This window comes from Lutjanus erythropterus, chromosome 14, assembly GCF_056507025.1.
Source record: "Lutjanus erythropterus isolate fLutEry1 chromosome 14, fLutEry1.hap2, whole genome shotgun sequence".
NCBI lineage: Eukaryota > Metazoa > Chordata > Actinopteri > Lutjaniformes > Lutjanidae > Lutjanus > Lutjanus erythropterus.
The window spans coordinates 10,191,046-10,218,199 of NC_139330.1; the positions used below are offsets into that span (position 1 = coordinate 10,191,046).

General features: G+C 39.9%; 1 protein-coding gene across 2 annotated transcripts; it reads left to right on the forward strand.

Moving 5' to 3' along the window:
* The first annotated feature begins 48 nt into the window (after window positions 1-48).
* ggps1 (geranylgeranyl diphosphate synthase 1) lies at window positions 49-23,245 on the forward strand. Of its 2 annotated transcripts, none has more exons than XM_084735854.1 (4): window positions 49-239; window positions 6,097-6,189; window positions 9,623-9,693; window positions 21,730-23,245. In XM_084735854.1, exons 1-4 carry the CDS (start codon window positions 167-169, stop codon window positions 22,531-22,533), a joined length of 1,041 nt encoding a protein of 346 aa, XP_084591980.1. In that variant the 5' UTR covers window positions 49-166; the 3' UTR covers window positions 22,534-23,245. The 2 variants fall into 2 exon arrangements, with proteins under 2 accessions (XP_084591980.1, XP_084591979.1); XM_084735853.1 differs by lacking the exon at window positions 49-239 and adding an exon at window positions 306-562.
* The last annotated feature ends 3,909 nt before the right edge of the window (window positions 23,246-27,154 follow it).

Sequence of the window (27,154 nt, forward strand, 5' to 3'; positions counted from 1 at the left end):
AGAGGAAAAACACAGAAAAACTACAACCCCCAGTTTTTGAACACATATATGTGTGTTCGATATGTACTATAGAGTGGCCCGACAACACGGGGATGTATTTTTTCCGATTTACCTATAAGTCGGAAGATTTTACCGGCCGATGTAGCAATAGAAACTGCAACATACAATGCGCGAGGCACCCATGTTACATTACCCACCTACTCTGCGCATGCTCCGTAACGAAGACGAAGCATATAAATGTAGCTCATCAAAACTAGCCTGTCTTGAAAAGTGTCTGTACTGTGCGCAGCGTTAGCAGCACTAGCCTAGCATAGCATCCGGTGAATAAGCCTGTAACACACGGACTTAAAATGATATGAAAGTGTGGATGTGGCGGTCACATCGTGTGCCTTAGTCGACCAGCGTTGAAGTGGAAGTCTTTATTTTTAAAAAGAAAGTGAGAAATGCTCAACCGTGGTATACCGCCGCGTTTATGTTAGCCCGCTAACGCAAGCTAACTAGCCTCCCTGGCTAACAGGAATACAGCACCGGCAAGTCAGAGGACTGACAGGCAGCAGCCAAGGTGGGTGGAGTTAATAATACTGTAGAGGACCTCAAGTAAACTGGCTGAGTGTGACAGCAGCGTTTTAGGTTTCAAGTTGCTGTGTATTTTTAATTTGGGACACAGTATTTTTTATGTGACTAATATTGGCGTTTAAGTTATGTAAAGGGATGTGCATTGTTAATATCTTGGAAAAACTTGCTGCAAAAACTTTTAATTTTTCAGAAAGTACTATAAAATTATCAATTTTGGTTAGTACTCTTGGCTTTTTGGTTGAATCTCAACGTCCTCATATTTCAAAATGTATGTATTAGGGCTGCAATTAACTTATTTTCATCATCAATTAATCTGATTATTGATAATTTTATCAATTAATCAATTAGTTGTTTGGTCAATAAAATGCTGCAAAAATGTCAGTCAGTGTTGCCCAAGATGACAAGATGACTCTTTCTCTTTTGTTTTGTCTACAACCCAAAGATATTTGATTTATTGTCATAGAAGAGCAGAGAAACCAGAAAACTGATTAATCAGTTATTGGAATAGTTGTCGATTCATTAAATGATTGATACCTAATCAGTTCCTCATTTAATCGTTGCAGCTCTAGTATGGATGGAGTACATATTGAGCAGAGACATTGTTGTTTTTTTTTAAAGTGAAATTGACATATCTAATGGTATTTGAACTAGATTTTGATAATTCAACTTACAAGAAGACTATCCTTGTAAATATTTATAAGTGGGTTATAATTAGGTTATGAATTGGGTTGTAAATTGGGATACAACTAACGATTCTTTTAATTGTTGATTATTTATTAGATTAATTGATAAGTTGTCTGGGCTACAAAATGTCAGAAAATGGTGAAAAATGTCTATCAGTGTTTCCCAGAGTCCAAAATGATGTCCTTAAATCTTTTGTTTTGCCCACAACCCAAAGATAAAAAATAACTCAAACCTATTAATCAATTATCAAAATATTTGGTGATTAATTGAATAATGGTTTTATAATCAATTGATAATTGCAGCTCAACTTATAAACATGTTCTGAAGCATTAACGAAGTTATAAAAGTGTTCATGAAATGATGTGGGCTCACTATCTGGCAAGATCCAATTACTGCTTGCTGCTAATTAATTTTACCAATGCATTACTAACATTTATAGCTGGCTAAAGCCTTATTGTAAAGTTTATTTATGACTTCCTACCATTTATAATTGGCCTTGAAAAACAGTGCATACTGAAGATGTCAAGATAAACAAAGTGTCAATCTGGCAATTTCATATGCTAAATTATACTTTTTGACTGAAAAGGTGCTGATGGTGGTTAAATGGTCATAACTAACAAATAACTGATGAAGGTATAAATGCTGCTAATACAGAAGACAAAGTGAGTTAAGTAGGCAATGAGATCTCAGCCTTAACAGTACTGATAAATATGGACGCAACAGGTCATAGTTGCCCTTTTTATCTAATGTGTTGTGTCAGCTTCTTAATGATTTATCAAGTGTGTACAAACTATTCATATCCTAATTATAAACCACCATTTATAAGCGTGGTCTTATTTTAAAGTTGTACTGGCACTTGTTGCAGAGCAGATGAGGATAATTCAACTTCTCACCAGATAATGTTTAGTGTGCAATTAAAAGTTGTGTAATTATACTGTAGTCTGAATTACCAGTTTATCAAGTTCACTGCAGAGCTCTGCAAGATGGTACATTTGTACATATTAAACTAGTAACTCTCTGTCTACAAGCAATGGTGTGTGTCAGATTTTCAAAAGCAACGATGACTTGATGATAAATATTACCTGACAAGAGATCAGGTCTTCCCAATACAATATTGCTCTGTCTCTCAATCGAAATGGATTGCAGCATTGTGTTATTTGATAGCAAAGGCCATTGCAGTCTGATAATTTAATTATAACGAGTAGCTGTGAGGCTGTGCATCAATGTCACAAGCTGAGTCGCAGTGAATGGTTTCCTTTCAGAACTGCATTTAGTTCCCTTATATTATTCTCCTTAAGATAGAGGTTTCACTCTTTTTTTTTTTTTTTTTTAGGTTGATTGCTTCTTGATCTTTATTGTGTGATCAGGTGCAACTTGAAATTAAATCTAAACTGAATCTTCTGAAGAATAAGTCATTTTCTGGTGATGGTCACTAGCTGCCTCAGACAGCCTAGCCTTTCTATTTTATTGCTATTGCTGTGATTCACCAGTAATGTGTTTTAACTTATCCAATCATGTGATCAGTGTGTCATCATGCACAATGGGATTTAAAGGCTCTGCTCATGTGTCTGGCACACAGTGCATTACATCATGAAACTAGTTCATCTCATTTGTTGAAACCATTCATTTCTTCCTGTTTGGTTTAGATGAGTAAGAGCATGTTTGATGTGAAGCTACAAACCGCATCTTACTTTTACATTTCCTGTGACTCAATTATATGCTTTTTTTTAAAGGAAAAGCTCAATGAGTGGGTAAAAGTATCATTGACAATTGATACCCACACAGTTCTTGTGTGTAGCAGCATTGTGCAGTCATGTATCTGATGTCGCTTACACCAAGATGGCTTTCAAGTCTGAAATTGTTCCTGTCATGTCAGCACGCTCCTTTCTGTGATTTCTTCATCCACAGTCCTGTCTTCTCAACACGGGTTCCCCAATCTCTCAGTTAAGAGCCAGCTTTAAGTCTGGTGCTGAGAAATACCAGATACCACCACAAGCATCACAAATTACAATTAATCTCATCTTTACTACTTACTTTTACTCTTGTGTGATTGTGGACTAAACACAGAGCCTTTTAACTTTCAGAACTCAGATATAACACCATTATTCCTGTAAACCAGCTCTCAATCAGCAACAGGCTATGGGGATGACAGACTTTTGTGAGTGTGTCATCTGTAACCACTTGCATGATCAAATGTCTTAGTTTAGGGAGTGAGGTTATCAGTGGCTTGATGCCTCATATTTCTGGACAGTTACTGTAAACTGTAGCAATATTGCGATAATATGGTCCTGACATAAAAAGTTGAGCATCTGGGCCTGATTTCACAAAGGCAGACTTTGACTCTGGCTTACATAGAACAGATAGTCAGACGTAAGATAGATGTCTAAATTCATCAGTTGCACAAAGTAGTTTAGTTCCTGACTGTTCTAAGTACGACAGTGGTGTAGTGAATTCTGGGTAAATTAAGAGCTTTTAAGAAATTAAATAATGGCCGACCTAGTGACCACATCCCCAGCAAGAGTGTAACAACAACAACAGTTTTCAAGACGGAAAAACTGATAAATAACTAGAGAAAACTTTCAGTGTTGTGTTTATCATTATGGATTTATTTTACCACGTCTCTACAAAGACTCTACAAATCAAGACTGGATAACAAAGCTTCTGAAAGGGATACAATCTCACTGGACTGATGCTAAAAAGGTACAATGCTGGGGTTAGCATCAACTAAACGTGAGTCTTTTCCACTCAGCTGATTCTGTCACTTACCGAGCACTTGGGAAACCACAGACGAGAGATTTCTTGTCTTGAAAAGCCGCAACATTTATCAAATGTCACACTGAAACCTGTACTGTACATTTACTGCCAAGCTGACAACGTTATGATAAGTATTAGTTTCTGTTTCGCTGTGAGCAGTATGTCAGGCTACCACTCGCTCTCGTTCACTTGTACGCTGCACACACGCTCTGCTTATGAAAGAATGTTTCAATTAGACTTGCACCGATTAATCGGCAATGCTCGGAATCGGGCCGGTTTTCACGTGACTGGCCTTGACCGGTGACCGGCCGGTCAGCGTCACAAATCCGGTTCTGTGCCCGTCATTGTCACACACATGTTCTGCACGATGGTCACGTCATGCGCGCAGCAGACAAACTGACCGTGACGTCAACACAGCGCTGATAACAGCTACACACTCTGACACACGTCTGCTTGAAGATGGTGTCAGAGACAGATTCCAAGAACAGGATAAAGAGAAGACAGACAGTCTACAACGAGACAGAGCAGCTGACAATGTCGTAAAACAGCCGTAAACTCTCTCGCACTTCAGGCTAATGCTAGCAAGCTAGCAGCAGACTGCTGTTCACAGAGGGACAGTTAAAATCTCACCTCCTGTTCTGGCTGAAGAATAAACATCCTGTGTTGATGTGTCTCCTCAAACATTTTCTCATCCAGACTCCTTTAACTTCTGTGTTTGTTTTTCTCACGGCAAAGTTTTACTTCAAACTGTTGCACCGCGTTAGTCTCTGGTTTGTTTACATCCGCTTCCACAAAAGATCACGTGAAATCGCGTCCCACGAAATCCCACGAGAGGATCTCGCGAGATCACGTTCACCCAATTCATAATCTTAATATAAAATTATAATAAAGCCTGGTTGTAATCTGGATGATTTTGGAGAAAGTATTAAATGAATATTTAATAGTCAGTGTCTTATTATGAACATATTTACAAGAAAAGTTGCAAAAATGTTTGTGAATGCTGTCAATTACAGTTATTAGAAAGACTGAAAATCGGAACCGGCCAAAATCGGAATCGGTAGGTCAGACCCCTCAAAAATCGAAAATCGGAATCGGCTAAGAAAGTTGAAATCGGTGCAAGTCTAGTTTCAATGAAGTCCAGTACAACTTAATTATTAAGGCAGTCACAGTAAACCGCCATCCCGCAGGAATATGTTCCTTTGTCACCACAGTCAGAAAAAATACATACCGTCCCAGCCTTTATGTCGACTGTGGTAGTTGATCGCATCAGGATCCACTGCTCTTTCATCCAACCCTCACACTTAATTTTCCAGTGACCTAGAATGTATTTCTGTCATGGACGATGCATGCAACTATAAAGCTGAAAAATAGCACTTTAAAATAGAAAAATAGTGACATTTGAAGGAGCTGCATCATCAAAATTCACTGAAAAAAAGACTGTCAAAGGCATGGTGATGTGACATTTGTTGGGTTCTGTACCAAACAAACATGTTTCGTTTTTTTCTGGAGAATTAGATTTGCAGGTCAGGGCATCTCTATAGCACTACCCTACTTCATTATAATGTTTTGTCATATTTTTCCTTTATCAAAAAATTGCAGCTTATGTGATTTTGATATTGTACTTGACCATATTGATTTTGATAAATTAAATAAAAGATTCTAACATATCTTCATCATTCACAGCATATTGCTTCCCAGATCTTCTTTCTACGTTGACCTTTTGTTATAAAGGTTTTATGAGGCTGAATAACAGAGCATATACACATCATGCTGACAAACAATGTTAGATTGCAGTACACTCGGGGCTACTCATTTATCCTCACAAAATACGCTGCCTTCGGGGCTCCCCTCTTGGTAGAGCGTACACTCCATGTACTGAGGCTATCAGTCCTCTGCAGTGGCCCTGGTTTGATTCCAGCTTGTGGCTCTTTGCTGAGTATCATCCCCTCTCTCTACTCCATTTCCTATCTGCCCTTAAGTTATTCTGTATAATAAAGGCAAAAATATCAATATAAAAAATTACACCGCCTTCAACATCTGCATGCTGGTTTACTTTTTTGTGTTCTTTGTCCTCCATTATAGGTTTGTGTAAACTTGAAGCGATGGACAGTGACTCACAAGCCGCCTCTGAGCGAATTCTGCTGGAACCATACAAGTACTTGTTGCAGTTGCCAGGTGAGTCTTTTTTCCATGTCAGTGACTGCATATTGGTGGAGGATGTTGGGACACACAGACAGACATGCAGCTAAAAGGTCATCATAAACCATGTGTACTGCTGATGACGAGTCCTGGAGCTACGTTGAGCCCCGACCCGCTTACTTCTTGTTAATCACACTGGATCATAGCATCAGCAGAATGCCTGAAATGATGAATGTGATGAAAGGATCTATTGTACACATAGCAGAGGTAACACAAAAAACATTTACCATAAAATAGATGCCGCATGAGAGGAGTCTCACAAGTCAGTCATCTTGTTTGTCAATGGAATTGATGCTTAATTTTTTATTGTGTATATCTACTACTGACACAGTAGGAGGGGGTAGTTTTTAGTTAGTAAGTTTCTCAGTGGTCAACGTCAAGTGACACGCTGCGCACATAACCAGTGGTGGTTTAGATTTCAATCCTGATATAAGCTACTGGAAAACAGGGCTATTTAAGTGTGACAGAGAGAGCAAGAGACAGTGTGTGAGAAAGAGAATATGAGAATATGGATGGAAGTGTTGATATTATATAAACTTTCTTTAATCAAGAAGTGCAGTGTTACTCTACAGTTTGGTGGTGTACACTGCAGACTGGAGTTGTTATTGACGGTGACAAACAGCTAAATCTGCATTATATACACTCGTCTCCTCCTCTGCACGGTCTCTGGGTATGGAAGCCCATTACTGCTGAGGTGCTGAAAAAAGAAAGATCGTTAAAGTTATTATAATTTGAAACTTTCTGACAGAGTTAGACTTAGATACTAACTTATATGTTGCACACGATTTAGTTTGTTATTATATATCCCTGTACTGTCCCTGTGCTTAGCATGAACACATTAGGGGAAAAAAATAAAATCATCCTTAAGCCTCAAGTTGAATTCATTACATTATTTCTGTGTTATTTGTTGGCCTTGCTGCGTTGGCATTTGGTCTTTGTTCCCACAAAAAAATGAAACACCAAAGGCCATATGGCCTTGTCCTTAAAATGATGAAATTCCAATCCTGGCTTGTGCATGAAACTACTCACACAAGGTTTTTGCTTGAGTAACCAGGTCATGATTTCTGTAAACAGACATTGTTTTTGAGTTTGTCAAATGTATTATTTTTATTTTATTTTTTTGGCACTTTAATGGCCACAAGCCAAAGGCCATCTAGTTCCATTATATTCAAGAAAAGGCAGCAACTCACACCAAAACAATCTAGATGATAAATAGCGCTACAGATAAGAGGAAAATATGTATTTTTGATATTAGGGTGAACTGTCCCTTCAATTTATCCTGCGTGACTTATTGTACAGTTGAGTTTTTAAGTGACGTTGTTTTACCCAGTGCCTTTGGAGCACAGTCATGACAACCGATTAATATGGTGCTTAAATTCAAATCTGTATTTTGGCAGCAGCATCTAGTCCCACTATGTTAAAGATGGTGTTGTGTTCAGGCGTAAATTATATGGCTTTCATTTGAACAGTTCACTATATAAACAGTAAATGATGGTTTGAGCATAAACAGATTTGCCTTATAATATTTTGTACACGTATTAGAGGCTGTATTTAACACATGGACAACTCCAAATGGTGATAAAATTGAACAGTTTGAGAAATTGGAATTTTAATACCCCCTGTGTATGTTTAACATCACAGTTTTGTGGAGTCTAATTTATCGTGACCAAGCGTTCATTTGCTGCTGTTAAGGCGACAGACTTATTTATTTGTTTCGTCGGTTTTGATTATTTCACTTTTTGTCAGTGGAGAGTGACTGACCTGATATCAGGATTTTATTTGGGTAAATAGGACAAGTCCGAAGAGTGTCAGATACTTGGGAGGTTTTCCTCTGTTCCTCTGCAGCATTACTGTGTCATTTAGGCTCATAAGATAAGATATATTAGAACCTTGTGACAGATATTCTCAGCGAAGGAATTTTTCAGTAAAAATCTGTCTTTTTATCATAGTATTAGCAAATATTTCTAAAGGTTTGCATACAGTTGTGGATGTGTGCAGTCAACAATTCAGTAGGGTGAACTCCCCTTAAACCTCGTCTTTGAACAACAGAAAACTTCCTGTGCCTCACTGAGAGCAGCTACAGGACTTCTCTTTTCTTTTGACTAGGTCAAATCCCACCTCCACTGTTTCCTAAACAGAGTTGCGTGCCCAGGCCGGCCTGCACGTTTAACTCTGAATATGTCTCCAATACAAAAAAGCAGTTGATGTTAACAGCTTAAATTGAAATATTTTAAAATTAGTGTGAGGCTGGTATTGTTCCGGTATCACTGGACTCTGTTTAAAGCCGATTCTTGCTGAGTTTCATGTCTGCAACAGAGAGGGGAGATCAGTGTTCCACAAAATGTGCAAAAACTGGAGCGTAGAATGAAACGTATACCCAGCAGCTAGCCACCTGTGATGGTACCCACCTTTCACTCAAAGCCGGCATGTCCTTATTTATGCATATCTTGTTGTTGTAATATAATTTAAACAAGTGAGTTGTATAAAAATTCCCCCCGTGTACAGTTCTCTCAACAGGGAAATTAGCTACACAGAGCAGGCTGCAAACATGTTTATTTTTGCTATGAAGGAATAACATGTTTTCATGATGATGCAGGATGACAGTCAAAAAACTTTTCAGCTCTCAAGTTCGCTTAGTCAGAGCAAAAAGGCTTTCTGGTGGCAAGGTAAAGTGGTGAAAATATTCAACATGAAATGATAATATATTTTTTTTTACCATGGATAAGTACCTCATGCAACCCCTCTTCAAAAACAAGGACTCAAAGAAGGACATAAGGACTCAAAGAAAAAAATACTAATGTAATTTATGTACACTGTGTATGTTCACTATGCCCATAAAACAAAATAAATTCACTAAGTGTCAAGAAATTAAATATTCTCACACCTATTATCCTTTTTTAAACAGAGAAATACAACCGTAGACCTTCTGACTTTAAGTTTCTCTCTTTTACCGAGCTAAGACAAGCTACTCATAAAACAAACTTCATTCAAACTCAAACATAAAAACATGTAAAACTCACCGTCTTTGTTAGTCTGCCCACTCTTCCAACAATCACCATCTGGTTTGGTCAAATTAAATCCTTAATTCACCGTATTAAAAGAGTGCAAAGAGTCGGACTCTGCAGGCTGTTTACCGCTCACCGTTCACTCAGCTCAGTGTACTCGTGGTCCGGCTGAGTGGATGTGTACTGTGCCGTGACAAATATTGCCCCAAAAAACAACTGGTGATGGATTAAGCCCATCATCGATATGCAATTTATACATCCAATCACCCAACCCTAATTTCAGTAAAGCATAAGCAGCGAGACCCATTTTTTAACGTAGACTGGGCTGATGGTTTGCAGTAACAGTCACTGTTGAAAGATCTGTGCTTTTGACAATTAAAACTTGTTTTCCGCTCTCTTCTCAGGAAAGCAAGTGAGGACAAAACTATCACAAGCATTTAACCACTGGCTCAATGTTCCAGAGGACAAACTGCAGGTGAGAAATCGGCCATTTGAAGCCTTTTAACATTCAGATTTGTCTGATGTTTATTGTTGCAGATGGGTCCACGAGGGTGAAATGAAGCTGTGCTCATTTCGAGGCAATTTATTTTGTAATGCAACCAGATCGTTCTGTCAGCTGAGTTGTTCCTAACTGAATGTTAATGTAAAGCCTGGATGTAGAGCTGAGAGCATCCATGATTTATTACAGGAGGTTGTTAATGCAGCTGAGGATCAAGTGGAATGAAATGAAAAAGCTGGAGCGACACTTTCAGAACCAGAACGGTTACCCTCTTCTACATTTGTTTGATCTGCTGGTTCAAAAATGCAGCTGTGTTGCCGATTTCATGATTTGTTGAAGTTGGATGCATTCTGTTTGCACATATACTTGATGTGTGTGCTCACTTTTAAAGAGTTTGTCTTGAATGAGGGAAATTGAGCCTAGATGCTAAAGCTGCATTTAACAATTTTAAGCTACCAGGGGGCAGAAAAAACAAAAATCCAGCAGGCATGGATCAACATTATCGTCCCATTTGAGCTGCACGTCTGCCTTACAAGTGTAAGGCATAGAATTTACTCTTTTAGTTTCTTAAATACGTGGGCAGGTGGTTGCTTGTTTGTCAAGTTTTTTCGCTGGGTAGGTTGTTATTTACAGTGGTTTTATTGCCGTTTTGTTTTTTTCTTATGAAAATGGCCTCTTGCAGCTTTGCAATCAAGTTTAAGGGTGTGTTCACAACTAACCTGTTCTGTTCCTGTTCCCTTTGTCCAGTTAGTGCTGTTCATTAAGGCTGGTGTGAAAGTTGTCAGTCCTACAAAAGGCAGTACTTCAAAGGAAGCTCAATGTAGTCAGCCTTTCTTTGCATGAGTTGTCCTGACAAAACCTAAAACCCCAGTCAGAGATAACAAGTATCACGATGGTGGATATCAACTTTCTTTGTTAACCCAGGCTCTGTGCGCGGTGACATAAAAAGGGGTATTTGATGTGTAATTGGACCCAACATGTGACACCTAGTTTAGTCAAGAGGGACAGGTTGTTATGATGAAGACGTATGAAGACTATAAAAATATATTACAGCAAAAAGCAACACTGGTGCTGCAAATAAAGCAAGAGAAGAGTGCTGACAGAAAATTACAAATTCACCTAATGCAATCTTAATTCCTGCCCTTTGTTTCTAACATGACAACTTCAAACTTCAAACTCAGCTTGACAACACATTTAAACATTATACTCAGGTTTGACACTGCCCATAATGAAGGAGTTTTTGGCCAAATCAAGTAAAATGAATGTTCCTGTTTGAATATTGTCAATGATAAATAGGATAAACCAGGGGTCTGCAGCCTAGGCCAAAATTATAAAACTGTGTAGCCTATACACCAATTTAAAACAGTGTTTTAATATTTCGTCAGCTAAAATGTATATCATATCCTATGACTACAGCTCAAATGGAAAATGGAGAATTTAATAGTTGCGGCTCCAGAAAGATTTTTTTTTCTTTTGGCCAAAAATGGCTCTTTTGAGAGTAAAGGTTGCAAACGCCTGGGATAGCAATTTCTGCAGTGCAAAACAGACTTGATGGCAAATCAGGACCAAGCTTTAAAACATCATTCAGTGTCCACAGGATTTTATAATAAGATATGTGATTTTAACATGATTGTAAAAGCTAAAATACTAATAAATCCATCAGCTGATGATGAAATCTGTTCAGGAAGTGTGCATATAAGTGCTCTGTATAAACCATGTATATATGCAAATCATTTAATAATACATATTCACATCAGCATGACTACTTTCCCTGATTAGTAGGTCAAAAGCCGTTAAACTGCTGTGCTTGTATTCTACTCCTTGTGCTTTGTTAGTTCATTATGTCCATTAAAATGTGTGTGACAGCGATCACACAGTAATAAACCCTCAATCATCTCTGTACAAGACGCCTCCTTGCTGTCTCTACCTATTAGTTATTTTTCATGACAAGCGGCGATTTGCTAAATTATCGGTAATTTCTTGGTGAGCTTTACGTGACAGAAAAGAACATAAATACGTCAGATGCATTAAAGCGCCGCACAAGCTTCACTTGTCAGTCACTGGAATTTTCTTTCTCCATGTCGGTCCCAATGATGCAGGATGACAATCAACAAGTTACCTGTCTGTATAACTAAAATGCAACATCATTCATTTTTTTCCTTCCGTCTGGACCAATGAACCGGATTACAGGGGGCTAAAGTCAAAACAAGAAACTAAAAGAAGCTAAAAAGTTGTGTCGAGCTGCAGAGCTGGGTGACACGGTAATTTGTTGTGGATTTGTCAACTATTTAAGAGATGATTGTGAAGCTTGACTGCCCATTAGTTTCCAGACCTCTTAAAACCCACATCACACATTGTTTGGAGCGTTCAAAAAGGTCTGGCGTTGCTCTGGTGAATGGATGTTTGGCCAGTTAGAGGAATAACCGAGGCGATCACAGGCTTTGTGGGTTAAAGATTGCAGTTGGTGTGAGTAACAATGTGAAGCTGTGTCAGATCAGAGAATCATTTGTTCGGCTCACATTTCTTCATTGTTTCACCGCAGACTCCAGAGGAGCACAGCGGAGCTCCTTTCAACATTGAAGGAACAATTTTCATACAAGTGCAGCCTGGAATGAATTAAATATGTGAATCTAAAAAATCTCAGATTGTATTTTGCTTCGTAAATCATTAATTATCATTCAAACTATGACAGCAATGAAGTCGCTCTGTGAATTTATTCATAAAACTTGCACTGTTTGTTCTTCATTTGAAAAGGCTTTTTTTTCTGTTACACCTACTCTTTCGTTTCAAGGTGTCTACTCATGACTCGGGGCTTTCAAGTTGCTCAGTGGAGGCTCATTAATAATAACTTCATTTAATAATATCACAAAGAGCACTTCTCAAAATTATGATAAAAAGAAAATGAAAACAAAGGGAAAGTCAACCAATGAGAGATGACTAGCTATTGTTGACTACAATATAAACAAAATTAAGTGTATTACAGATTAACAGAAACAGTAACAGTCATCAAAGGCTTTCTAATTCATGAATCCAAAAGAGAAGTGAAACCTGCCCACTAAAACTATTTTGTTTTTTTGTTTTTTTGCCATTTCTATAAAGATTAATAACATTTTGATGTGAAACAGGATCTTTGACAGACTCTAGGCTTTCCATATTCTTCCACTTCTGCTTTTCAATCTTGCATAGAGTTGCAGATTGCAGTCCAGTCATGATGTTGCCCAGACTGTTTATTGTTTTGACTGTTTATGGTATCTGTATGTTTTGGCAGATAGTCTTCATACCTGAGAGAATGCCTTTTGTTTTGGGTTAGCAAGTCACATCACTGTGTTTTCATTCATAGCAGTTTCTACTTCCTGTTTTGACGCTGACACATCTTTGCCTTTTGTGTGCATGCTGGTCATGTGACACCCAACCCTTACCACTACTACTGTTGCGCAGTCAAATGTCTGAACACGCTCAACTGGTGTTGAAAGTTTTGTGCAAGTTTCACCAAAAGATAAAACGGACAGCTGCTGCACCCTGGAGAGAGAGGCTCTGCGGTGCGCTGCTTTTATAATTGAACAGTAGGACGGCACACACTTTTACTTTTCCCTGACTGTGTGAAAAATCTCATGTTTTCACATGACGGATGACAAAGAAACACTTCAAAACTTGATTTTTACTGGTAAAATAAGGCTGATATAAGAATCTAGTGTTGCCCACTGAACTGAAAAAAAGGACAGTTTGTCGAATATTTGTATTGAACAGATTCAACTAAAAAAATTCAGCCCTATTTTTAATCCAGAGCTTTCTCTGAATGTCGCTAGTTACCAGGATTTGATGCTTATTGTGCGCTAATGCTGCATGATAAAATGCATTTAACACTTTTGGCAGTGGATTGCTGGTGCTACAGTGGAATATGATGGCAGGCAGCACTGTTTCTCTTCAAAGAAACCCTTAAAATCAGTGTTGGTTTATGCTTTTGGAATGAAAATAGGTAGGACATGGTAGCTAATGGTTTTACTTCACAGTATATTCCAGATGGAGCAGTAAATGGCAGTGAGAGGGAAGTATTTGGCAGCACATGGGGACTGTTTGTGTATTTTAAGACATACTGTGCCCACATCAATGTCCAGTGAGAGGCGACCGCTTCTTCAGCCTCTTGTGCTCTTGATCACCTCTGTGAGCAAAGGATTAGCATGATTCAAGTCCCAGGCAAACGTACGCCTCCACTCATCCATTAGTGTTCTAACATATTCTTGGATGCCGCCTGATTAGATTGCAACTGACATATTGAAGCACATACACACAGAGAGCAGGCTGATTGGCATTCCTGCTTTTGCTCAGATTAATTTCAAATGTCCGCGCAGGAATATCATGCCATCGACCTTATTGTACCGATAGCATTAGCACTGTCGTAGCTGAATACCGTTCCTGTGTCCAGTGATGAAGATGTGGAGACCAACTTGTGTTTTCTGAATCTACATGCCTCTCACAGTGCAGAATGCTAAGTGCTGAGCCTGTCAGGGCTCATTAGCTCCGCTGTTCAACAGGTCTCCCTTTGTCCTGAATATTTTATAAACCCTCCCCCAAATAGAGGAATCCTGGTTCTGCAGTGGAGCTCGGAGGTCGCACCATTGTCTCCAGTGGTCATTTCATCTTCCAGTGCACAATAATAGCCCTTCCCCCGATGTGATGACTCGTTTCAGGCCTGGGTGTGAAAGAGTAATAAAGTTGTCGGCCTCTTCTGAGGAATTATTGAATATTATAGATCAATGCTGTCATGTCAGCCCTCCTCGGCATCAGTTGAGATATATTTAATCACAGCTTTCACACTGCTACTGTGATGTTCAGTGTGTTTTCAGATGAATGAATTCAATAAAAGGAGGGACTCGACATTAAAAGTGACATTTTTGATTACTTTCACATCACACGCTGCTGCATTTCTTGACTGAAGTGCTGACATTTTCAATTCAGGATCGCGTAAGCTCATTGAGAACACAATGACATGTTACCTTTAGAGGCTTGAGTTCGGCTCATCAGTTTCTGATGAAAATTAGTTTCGTTCATATGCCAGGGTTGTTACGGGTGCTGGAAATCCTTGAAAATGCTTGAAAATTTTAATTTGATGTTTTCAAAGTTGGAAAAGTGGCTGTATTTTGGATAAAGTGCTTGAAACTGCTTAAGACAGTCAGTGCATTACTTCCAAACTAAACCGCTACTTGACTGAAAAGAAATAAAAGAAGTCACAAAAAGCCTAATTGCTTTTTCTTTTCGCTAACTCTGCTCGAGCCTCGCTTGCAACTCTGGACATTCTGCTTCAATTACTGTGATCTGTCAGTCTTTTATTTTATAGGACTCTTAGAAATAAAGGTGATAACTAGAACCATTAAGTGTTCTTCGGCTTGTCCCCATAGGATACCCCTTTTTGATTCCTGTTAGAACCTTTTTATAAAGGTTCCTATTCAAACTATTTTAGAAACTTTTACCTCAAAGTCAACGTAAAGGGTCACGCCTAGAATCGCATGCAAGTGTTTCAAACCAGAACCCTGTCTGGGGGTTCTATTCAGAACCTTTCCACCTCTAAGGTTGTTAACAAGAACCCACTCAGGAGGTTCTACCAAGATGCCTTTCAGATTCCGAGGGTTTTATCTAGAACACACACAAGGGATTCTATTGAGAACCATTTTATGTTCCAAGGATTTTATGGAAAATACACCCAGGAGGTTCTCTGGATTAGAAAGAACCTTTTGATGACTCCTTTGACGAAGAACCCTTCTGGAACCCTTATTTCTAGGAGTGTAGGATGCCAAGTGACACAGGTGACACATTCTGTAAAGTGTGAAATTTAATTTTTGTTGTTTGTTGCACAGTAACATCTTATTTAATGTGATGAAGAGATGACACAGGGTTTACTTATTTTGAGCATTTATATAAATCATACATAAATATCTGATTTATTTCAGCTGTAAGGTGTGAGAACCTTGATATGCTGCTTGTAACCAATCTACTTTTGCTGTCCTGATAATTACACTTCAGACAGAATTTCCATGTTATGGTACAGCAGGTATAAATTTACCTCACATATCAAACTATCTCCCCCTATGACTCCCCCTCTGTCTCCCCCCGTCTCTCTCTCTCTGTGTGTAGCAGCTCTGTAAACTCCTGCTGAACCCATCATGCAGACTCCTCTCGTCATCATTAGCACACCGCTGCCAAAGAGTCGCAGCCATGGAAACAACCGTGCCTTCAGATAGATGGAGGCAGTGACAGTTGCACACTGTCTCATTCATTTGGCAATGAATTTTTTATCAAACCCCCCATATGTGCTTCTCTGCAGTGTAGTACAGCACATGTCGCGGAGGTTTGGGAAATTCCCCCTGTACACATGAGTTGCTTTGCGACCTTTAGCTGACTGGCTTCCTCCTGCTCACTGTGACAATCTAGAAAGGTCGTCTTTTATACTCCGTCTTCTGTCTCGTACTCTGAAAACATGTGTCGTTCGTGAGGATGTCTGCTGCCTCAGGCTCAGAGCTTCTTGTAGATTTTTTTAATGTGACTGATGCAGAGTGGGACTGTAGTATATCTGCCTCCGTGAGAAAATAACTGGGTCGCAGGTTAGCATGTCAAACATGACGTGCAGCTGGGCGATGTTATCTCTTGTATTTATGCATACAACCTGCAGTGTGTCACGGGGTTATCATTACATGGAGAAGATAAGAAGTCATGACAACAGCAGGTTGTAAAGCTTGAATTTAAAACATTTGTATTGCACGGTTTCCTCAGGAAATAGTTTGACTTAGGGACGACTTAATACAACTTCTTCATGACTGATGTGGCAGTTGAATAGCTGTCTTTTTCTTCTTCTTCTTAAACCGTGGTGCTCTGCTGTGAAAAGTTCACAGATAATTCAATTAAATTATGATGTAAAATATGTTGTTTATTTATTTACAAAAGCTTTCATAATTCAGCAAATAATTAAATTAAATGTGAAACTAAATTATTTATTTTCACGTTCTAATAAAAGAATCTGTAACTCTTAATAAATCTCTAATAAATCTTCCTCCCGTCAGTCGAGCACACATCGTCAATTAATGGTGGAAACCAGCTCTCTCTACCGTATTCAACACTTAGTTTACACTTGTTATTGTTCTTTTTTTATATTTTTTAATGAGGCATTTTTTAAAATTTCCAATTATTTATATATTTTCTATTTTTTTTATTGTAGCTTATATTATTTAAAATAATCATCATCATATTTTGCAGCAATTTATAGATTTATTTTGGTGAGTAACCGTGTAATACGTGGGATAATGTACAGTGAGTAGGTCATTATTGTGAACTAAACCCAGATGGGGTGATGTGAAGCGAAGGAGTCTTGAGTCACCCGGAATGATGCAGAACGATATCCAAAAATCTAAGACAATATCTAGTCTCATATGACATTATCAATATAACATCGATATATAGCCTAGCCCTACTCAGACAAGACACTTTTATTATAAAAACAATGACAGTCTGTATAAACATGTGACGTAGTGTAGAGCTTGTGCCGCTGCCACCTCACATTTTTAAAATTTGAATACTAAACAATTAAAATGACATACTATATATTTCATGATGCAAGAATGTAATAATTTAATTTCATAATAAGTTTCTCTCCTGTCTCTGAATTGTCCCAGACACTGTGTCTTTATATCCCAGGTGTCATTTTTATTGTTCCTAGGACAACAGGAGATCCTTACCTTTGAGTTCTGGTTGAAATGACCTGCCACCACTATTAAAAAAAAAAAAAAAAAAACTACAGGAAAACCCTGTATTGTAAATAAGCTAATTAGTTACCGGCTCCATTTTCCACAGTGTAGAAAATTGCCTTCGGCTTCAACCTCACAGCATCAAAAAGACAAACAGGAGAGACACCGCTTCAGCAAACACAATTTAAAGAACAGAAAAAAAAAAACTCCTGGATTAATGTTGTACTGTGACTTCTTGAGCATTGTGCACTAAAGCTGCTGTTGAATGAATGAGAGCGTTTTGAAATGACACAACCCTGTAGGCGAGGTGTGTGTGATCAAGTGGGATGAACATGTTAAAACCTTGGCCAGACTTCAGCCGTCCCGCAGTCTGACTCAGGTGCACTCGTGGTGGTGAACAGCTCCTGCTGTAATCCTTTCCTAAGTGAGGCAGGTTCATGCGCCCATAAAACCGACTTGTCCGCTTCAGAGTTATTTCTCCTCAATATATTGGACTCGGTGCACTCTTTTGTTGAGTAGGAGTCCCTGCATTCTTAATGGACCGCCGATTGTAGCTTTGGCAAACATTGAGTCTCTGAGTCCGTAACCTCTGGTGATAATCAATGAAGTCTCGCGGAGCAGTGAAGGCTTTCGGCACTTAAACAGCAGCATCACACAGAGGCAGCCCGACTCGCTCGATTCCTTCAAGACACTCAAAGTCCAAAACTTTAAAAATTGTTGGTGCTTGTGTTTGGGTTTGATAGCTGCTGCTGTTGTTATCTGAGGCTGCTGTGATGTGAATTTTGTGCCCTTGTCACCTCAATCCTGACAGAGAATTGTAATTCAGAGACCACAGTCTGCTTGTACTAAACCTTTTAACCCTTTAGTTTAAAAAAATAAGTTTTTATTGACATTCAGTTAACACTTCTCCATAAAATGAGTTTCCAATATTGTATGAATACATACAGGGCTGCAACTAAAGATTCTCTATTACTCTGTTGATTATTTTTTTTGATTAATTGATGAGCTGTTTGATCCATAAAATTGAGTTGATCACTCTTTTCCAAAGCCTAATGTATCATCCTAAAATGTCTTCCTTTGTCCACTAACCAAAGATATTCAGTTTCCTGTAATAGAGGAGCACAGAACCCAGAAAATATTCATATTTTAGAAGCTGAAATCTGAGAATATGGACTTTTTTTAAATTAAAAAATGGCTCAAAACAATTAATAAATTATTTAAATAGTTCATATTGTCTCAGCTCTTCATACCTCATCGTTTATGTTTGTTATATATCTCAAAAAAGGGCATTTCAGACAACCACGGGAAATTAAAAACGAGAACAGTGAAACGGTGTACAGTTAAGGAGGCATCTTTTCTCTAAAATACAGTAAAATCATAGATTTGTGAAAGTACAGTCTGGCCTTCGGGGCGTTGCATAGTTAACCCAGTTTTCCCAGCGTGACACAAATGGACAAATTCTAATTTGTGGTTAACATATGCTGTTAAATGTCCATCCATGCATTTAAAGTTGGACTCTCCTGGGATAATGATTTCCTCATGAGGGCCTTTTTAGCAGCTATCTGCCATATGTCTAATAAACTACTCATTCTTGACATTTAGGACAAAACTGTATTTGAGGGTTTTTTTTACTTTAACCCTTTAATTATGCTGGGAAGATATATTTTAAAAGATCAATCTTATTTAAGCTTTTCATTAAACAGATTCCAACAAATTGGAATTAGTGTGTTAGCATTCTACTATTCCTGTTGTACAAGTACAGAAAACATACTCTCCATGGTCACATGGCATCTGAAACTATCTTATAAGGCATCATGTATTCTCTGCAAAAGTCTATAATAACAGGGCAATCCCTGAAAACGTAATGATTTGTAATTAGATTACAACAGTTTCTCCAGCAAACTGGGGAGTTGCCATCATAATGGGATTTATGAGGAGGCATAATAAGACCTTTGAATCCTCGGGCATGTTTTTGGCTGCGTGATACTCCATTGTCTCGTTTATGTGTGCATTCATTGTAGCTTTACCCACAGCCCCCCCTCTCTGGTAAGTGGCTCACTGAGGTTGCAGGGTGAGCGAGTGTCGGGACCCTGCAGAAGGAAAGGTTGTGTTTGGCGGATAAACTGCTCCACTGGCCCCAGCCTTGGCCATCTGCCTGACCCACTGAGCCTCTCTTTGTGCCTCCCCGGCCCCATACAAACAGCTTTCACTACCGGGCCACACCACTCGTCTTTTAAATCAGCCGAGCACTCGAGCAGGCTGCGCGGCCGGCTCAAGACAGCAGACACCTGATGGAAACCCCGGCTCTTTCGTGTCAAACGTCGACCTTTTTCAGTTATCGGGTCGACGCTCCTCTTGATGGACAGAGGATGTTTACTGTGGCCGTGTGCTCTGCTGATAAACGACTACTGCAGCTATTTGACAGCTGAGCAAGCATCTATCTACGTATCACGTGTTCTGCCTCATGTTGGAGAAAAAGGCCAAACAATAATGTGTCCATTGTCTCACCACAGCAGTGCATGTGTGTTATTGTTGATGCTGCTGGAGCTTGTCCATACATAGTCATTTACAGCAAAGGTTAAGTCCTGAGCCCTGAGGTGAAAGTGCGTTAAGCCCTGTGGTGTCACATGTAATTGCTCAACCATGTGAACACATCTCCTCTAAGCTCGCCAAGCTCCTGTTGCTCTCCTGGGCAGAACGTGTGTTTCAGAGCAGAGCAGATAAAATGGACAGCGGCTCTCCAGTCTGGAGTGAGCCTTTCGCTGAACTCCTCATTCCCTCTGACTGACTGATTTGTTTCAGCAACGACTATTTTGTCTGCTGATGAGGACTCTTGACTAGTGGAGCAGCAGAGGGATGAGTGTAGACATGGCACCCTCTGCTGTTTACGAGCTGTAATGCATAATTTCCACAGAGCTCCTGAGAACCTGTTACTGTCTTACTCATCAAGAGAAGTTTTCTCAGTGTGAGCATCATTGTAACAGCTCCTAAAAGTCAGTAAAAAAAAAAAAAAAAGTGAGTAAAATATAAAAAGGGGCTGCATGATGTAGCTGAAAGATTTGTCACAATAAAACTAAAGAATTATTGATTATGTTGAATTATCTTAAAAAGGTAGGATTTTTTTTTTTTTGCAAATTGTAAGCACTTTCCTAAATCGATCATTAACATCAACTTGAACCTTCAAATACTACAAGAAAGTGCAGTATTTTAGAGGATTTGCTTTTTGTTTCTGTTACTAAGGTATTTTCATCATGCTCATCATCATAAAAAAATGCAAACAACATTTTTCTATACATTAGTCAGCTGTGCATTGGACACAAACTCAACAACTGTCACTTAAAATCCATCATTAATACCTCTGATGAAAACGGTTCGTTAAGAATTGCTGGTTTTGTCCATGCTTTTGTCAAATGCAGTGAAAACTCGAGCTGTCATGTAAAATGTCACTTAAACGCTGTGCCACTGTGTTTGACATTTGACTGCGTTTGTAAATTAATCAGGACTTCAAATACCAACGTTTTGGGTTGGCGAAACGTCCTGAGCGCAGCAACACAATGAGAACAGATAAGGAAACACAGGCAGAGGGCAGGATCTCTGCAGATACAGACACTGCCACACACTTATAGTGGCTCATAAATGATGATTGAAAGGGATTACGTTTATGAGTCTACACACTTGAGAAAGATTTTGCCTATGCCTTTTAAATAAAAAAAAAAAATGCAGTCATAACTAATATGAAAATACCCTGAGTACAGTTATGTTTTCTGATGTGCACCGATATGATAACTTAAAAAAAACACACACACACACACACGGGAACATTTATGAGGACATGAGGAGCTCCCTGACAGGTGTAAATATGGAAAAGCTTCTATTTTATTTTTATTTATTTTTTATTTTCTCAGTGTTTCTGAGTGGTTATTTGTTGTAGAAACATCCTTCTGAATACCTTTGCACTGTCATATCAGTGCACTGCACTCGCCACATTGGTAATCAGTGAATTTTCCCCTCTAAAATTGATATCAGTCTCAATAATCCCATATCCATTAAAACATCCATTAAATGATTAGCGGTTTGTGTGTCACTTGTAGCTCGCTCCATTATCACAGGATATGACAGGCAGTTTATGAGGTACGGCATATTTGTTATTGCTATTGATGTGTCACTTGTGAGACATTTCACATTTCATGTGATTTCCAGGCAATAATTCTCAAACTGTGTATGAATTTCTGTATGGTCATAGTTTATTAATCATGTTTATTTGGGTTTCTTTGTTCAGGTGATCATCGAGGTGACTGAGATGCTGCACAACGCCAGCTTGCTCATCGATGACATCGAGGACAGCTCCAAGCTGCGGCGAGGTTTCCCTGTGGCCCACAGCATCTACGGCATTCCCTCAGTCATCAACTCGGCCAACTATGTCTACTTCCTGGGCTTGGAGAAAGTGCTGACCCTGGAGCACCCCGAGGCCGTCCGAGTGTTCACTCGACAGCTGCTGGAGCTGCACCGAGGTCAGGGCCTGGACATCCACTGGAGGGACACCTACACCTGTCCCACTGAGCAGGAGTACCGCAACATGGTGCTGCAGAAAACCGGCGGGCTGTTTGGGCTGGCGGTGGGCCTGATGCAGCTCTTCTCTGACTGGAAACAGGACCTGAAGCCCCTCCTGGACACGCTAGGCCTCTTCTTCCAGATCCGAGACGACTACGCCAACTTGAGTTCCCGAGAGTACAGCGAGAACAAGAGCTTCTGCGAGGACCTGACGGAGGGAAAGTTCTCCTTCCCCACCATTCACGCCATATGGTCGCGTCCGGAGAGCACCCAGGTGCAGAACATCCTGAGGCAGCGTACGGAGAACATGGACATCAAACGATACTGCGTGGACTACCTGGAGAAGGTGGGCTCGTTCGCCTACACCCGTCAGACTCTGCAGGACCTGGAGGTTGAGGCCTACCGCCTCATCAAGGACTTTGGGGGAAACCCTCAACTGGAGAGCCTCGTCAAACACCTCAGTCAAATGCATCATGAGGCTGAAGACACGGCGGAGTCCAGTACGGAGCCACAGTCGAGCCACAACCACTGACCTCACCCAACACTCATATACTCACCCTGTACACTCCATGAACACAGAAACTTAAAGGAGCAACTGCATGTCCTAAAATGGGTACAGCAGTCCAAATAGTGAGTTGGAGCCATAGGCGGTATAATAAATAGGTTGAAATCCTGTTTAATATAAAGTCTGTGGTTGAAGGGAGTTATTTCTAGGGATGTCACGATGCCAAACACTTTGTAGCTGATACCAGTAAATTTCCACAATTCTCAACAAAAGCAATAAAATTCAGACGTTGTTTTTCTTTGCCACCTGACATGAAAACTCTTCTGAGGCTCTAGGACAAAAGACTATGGGGGATGTTCTAGGGCCGCAAGTAATGATTAATTGGCTGTTTATTTTCTAGATTAATTGATTCATAATTGTTTGCCCAGAAAATGGTGAAAAATGTCGATCCGTGTTTCCCAAAGCCCAAGGTGACATCCTCAAATGTCTTGCTATGCAGGTTGCCCACGTTTGGAAAGTGATCCAAAAGTCCAAAAGTGATTTCTGCTCCGGCAAAAATATGTGTTATTCAGTGACCCGCACCCGACCCACAAATCGCACCAACTTTGGGCATTATAGCACAGTTATCAGGGTCACGCCACACGCAGCACCAGCCTGCAGCTGGGAACGGAGAGCTGTCAGAGTGCACCGTTTCTCCCCCGCGCTATTAAATAAACAGAGGGATTGTTCCTGTGTTCTTCTCAAGTCCACAGTTTCAGTATTTGAACTATTTTGACACCCTCCGAGCACCACACCGCTGCAGCCAGCGTGTGCGTGTTTGAGAGAGAGGGGGATGAAGGAAGGTGGAAGCAGGACTATTGCACACAGTGTTTCTGGCCATCATTAATACTCAAACCAGCCGCTGCTTTGTCAGTTGACCCGCCCATCTTGAACCCGTGGTATTTTCTAGAAAGTCAACCCGAAAGTGACTTCCCCCGTGGGTCGACCCACAACCCGATTTCTTTTTGACGAGTCAAAGCGGAGCTGTGGCTGCAGCTGCACGTGTCGCTATCTCACATGTGTAGTTGTTGTTCAATTTCAAAATTGTGGCATCGGCTTGGTACCAAAGCACTGGTTTTCGTGACATCCCTAGTTGTTTCCTCCCTCTCCCTGCTTCGAAGACTTGAGGACGCTCAGGAAGGCTGCAGGAGCGTAAGACGAGTGCAACATTATAACTTAACAATGACAAGCGACGATGAGTCCTCCACTGTTCAGTTGATCAGCTGTTAATAACTCTCAATATGTCTGCTAATGTAAAGCTGAGCTTCTTATCCTGAAAACAAAAGCACACTGCTCTGAAAATAGACATCTGCCTGCCAGACGCCATTAACACATTGCTCAGTTCAATGGTTACAAACATCTTCTCCTTCTAAAAGATTATTAATGATTTCCTGGGACTCATAAACAAGCACTTACTCATTCAGCGAACATTCAGCATTAATTTAAACTAATTAGTGTGAAAAGGGCAAACATTAACACAAGTTACAGGACACCGCAGCTGTACCGTTGCTGTCAGAAGAAAGTAGTTCAACTTTGCACGTTTTCTTACTCTCTGATGGCACATCACAGCCATTTTATGATTTATTACGGTTAATTTGTTATTATTTTCATCACATGCTGATGCAGACTTATTCCTGAAAATCTCAACACACATGCTGGTTATGTTCCTTTCACAAACTATTTCACGAGTCAGAATGAATCATTAAAGTTGAGCACTTACATATTCTCTCAGACAGCTTCGACTGTGTTCAGCAGCCGCGAGACTGCAAAGCAGCTCCAAACGTCGCCTCAATCTTCTGTGTGCTGGATGGCATCCTTCAAGCGTTGCTTAACAAAGTACACATCAGCAAATTTTGTATCCGAGTGTAGCTGTGCTGTCAGCGGAAGAAATCAATTAAAATAGAAACAAACTTCTTACGGTTTTATCTTTCCTGAGAATGACAAATAACAAGATGGCAACAAAGCCTGAAAAGCCTTCCTTTTGATGTGCACTACAGTGCATATAAATGTATTTTTTTATGTTTTTCCACCAAATGAAAATTGTTTATCTTGGGCCGAGTGAATGCTGGGTGTTTTCTTTTTCTGAAGTCCCTGTTTAAAATAAGATGTGGATGTCTGGAGTGTATGATGTGTGATTTGGGGATCCTTAATCATTAAGCCGCCGGAGTGCCAATCCTGTAGAAAAGACCTCTGCAACTCAGTTGTCTACTTGTTATGTAACATGCTGGCATTGTATGCAAAGTAGCGCTCGTGCTGTGACGCTCGGCCGTCTGTGAACACTCTGACGCTTTGGTTTATTCAGTCTGTTTACATCTGGTTCAGATTCAACACAACTCTTCACATCTCTTAGATATCATTGGGGTGAGTCACTTCTGATATTTGTAAGTAGACACTGTGCTGCGGTTGACAACTTATTTGCATCTATTGAATAAAAAAAAAACCTTCAAAGATAGATAACCTGTGGGCTTGTCTCTACTTCTGAAACAAAATGTCACATCTCACTGTGGCATCAAGGCTACTTTGGTTTTCACTGTTTTGAACTGAACATGTTTAAAGGGATAGTTTGTATTATTTAAAGTGGGTTTGTATGAGGTTCCTCTCCATGGTCAGTGTGTTAGTAGTGAGTACTGGTGTAGGAAGCTAAGAAATTAACTGCTGTGCAAACATATTTTAGCAACCTAAAAATAAGGTCTCCCCCAAAAAAATCAGTTAGAGTGAATTTCATGGAGCCCATGAGGGTCATGACCGCTGTGCCCCTCATAAAATGGCATGCCTTGAGGCCACAGAGGCCTTGTTGTCCCTCCGTCACCAGCTGATTTCACTGTTTGCCCCTCTGCCTCTTTTCCTGTCATTACAGTTTTTAGACACCAGTGTCTTTTGTTGAGATTCTGAATTCATATCGCGTAACATCAAGGGAAACACTGTGCACATAACCAGTGGTGGGTTTGATTTCAGGACTGTTATGAGCTGCTGGAAAACTGGGCTGTTTATGAAGACAGTTTGACATTTTGTGAGCTGTGAACTAAGCACTACCTGTGCTAGATTTGTGTCAAAGTGTGCAGTACTTCTTTTTCTCAAAAATGCATATTTTTCTCTTACCTGTAGTGTTACTTATCCATCTAGATAGTTTCGGTGTGAGTTTCAGAGTTTGGGAGGTATAATTTGTAGAGATGTCTGCCTTCTCTCAAATATAATGGAACTAAATGGCGCTCAGCTCGTGGTGCTCGAAGTGCCCAAAAAATAGATTTAAAAAATTCAACACCAGTGTCTCTTTCCAGAAATCATGACCTGGCTACTGGAGAGCCACAGACCGCGTTTGTGAGCAGTTTGGAAACAGACGCTTGTTTAAAATTTATTTATTTATTTATTTATTTTTGCTGGTTTGAGCACCACAAGCTGAGTGCCATCTAGTCCCATTATACTGGAGAGAAGGCTGACATCTCTACAGCTAGATGAATAAATAGCACTAGAGGCCAGTGGAAAAAAATTTGCATTTTTGATTGGGGGGTAAAATTTGGGGTGCCTCTGTGGCCTTAAAAAATTAACACAGAAATGCCCTCTAAAATTATGGAATTCCAGGCCCGGTGCACGATATATGTAGAATATTTTCACTGCTTTACCCGTTATAAAAACCAAATATCGCTCTCTCCAAAGCAACTAGACTCCTTTGCCAAAAACATTAATTTTACTTTGCAGAACACAGGAGCTGCACGGCTGCTGCTGCCCCAATCTGTTCGTTTGTTTGTGTTACTGTGTGATCTGGATATTTTAAAGGGTTAGTTCAAATTCTCTGAAGTCACAGAGTAACCTGCTGATTCTACTGGGCACAGCACGACTCCTGCACACTGTCGATGTGTGCGATGATCAGGTTACCTGATGAAGGTCATCACACTGAAATGAAACAAACTTAAATTTGCAAGCACAGAAGACAGTGTGCAGGAGTGTTCTTTTGCTTTTTGTTGTCGAGTCTTCTCCTACGCACCTGTCTACTTACAGTTGTCCAAAAATATTTTGCTCTTTGATGTGCTTCTACCACGGATGAGTAGACTTTGTAGTTAAATTGTTTCTTTTTTGTCTGTTTCTATGAGGAGTCTGCACAGGGTTTTTTTATTTTGGAAATCTGCTGGATTGTGTCTCGACTTCCTGCTAGCTTGATCTGCTCTGTGCAGCTTGACACAGCATCCATCAAGACTCAACACGTATTTGAAGCGGAGCAGAGCGAGGAGCTGCTTCTGGGACGTGCCGAGACGCTGCTGGTGGAATCACAAGAACCGAGTGGAACGGCAGCGGTCAGCTCTGGTGGACGTGGTGCATCAAGCCGTTACACAAACAAACTAAGCAATGGAGGCAACATGCAGGTAAAAATATTGATTTTGCAAAAGGCACCTGGTTGGTTTGGGGAGAGTGAATTTTTTAATGGCGGTTTCCTGTTAGAAAAGGCTGTCTGACGGTAAGGAAAAGCAGTGAGACTGTTCTAAATATAGCATACACTTAAACTAATATCGAGCATTATATTTATTATCTTCTGTGCAGGTGCTCCTCTCTGTTTCTCCAAACTGGGGGCATGTGGAACGGCATCTACTGTAAGTAATGCACTGAATATCAATAA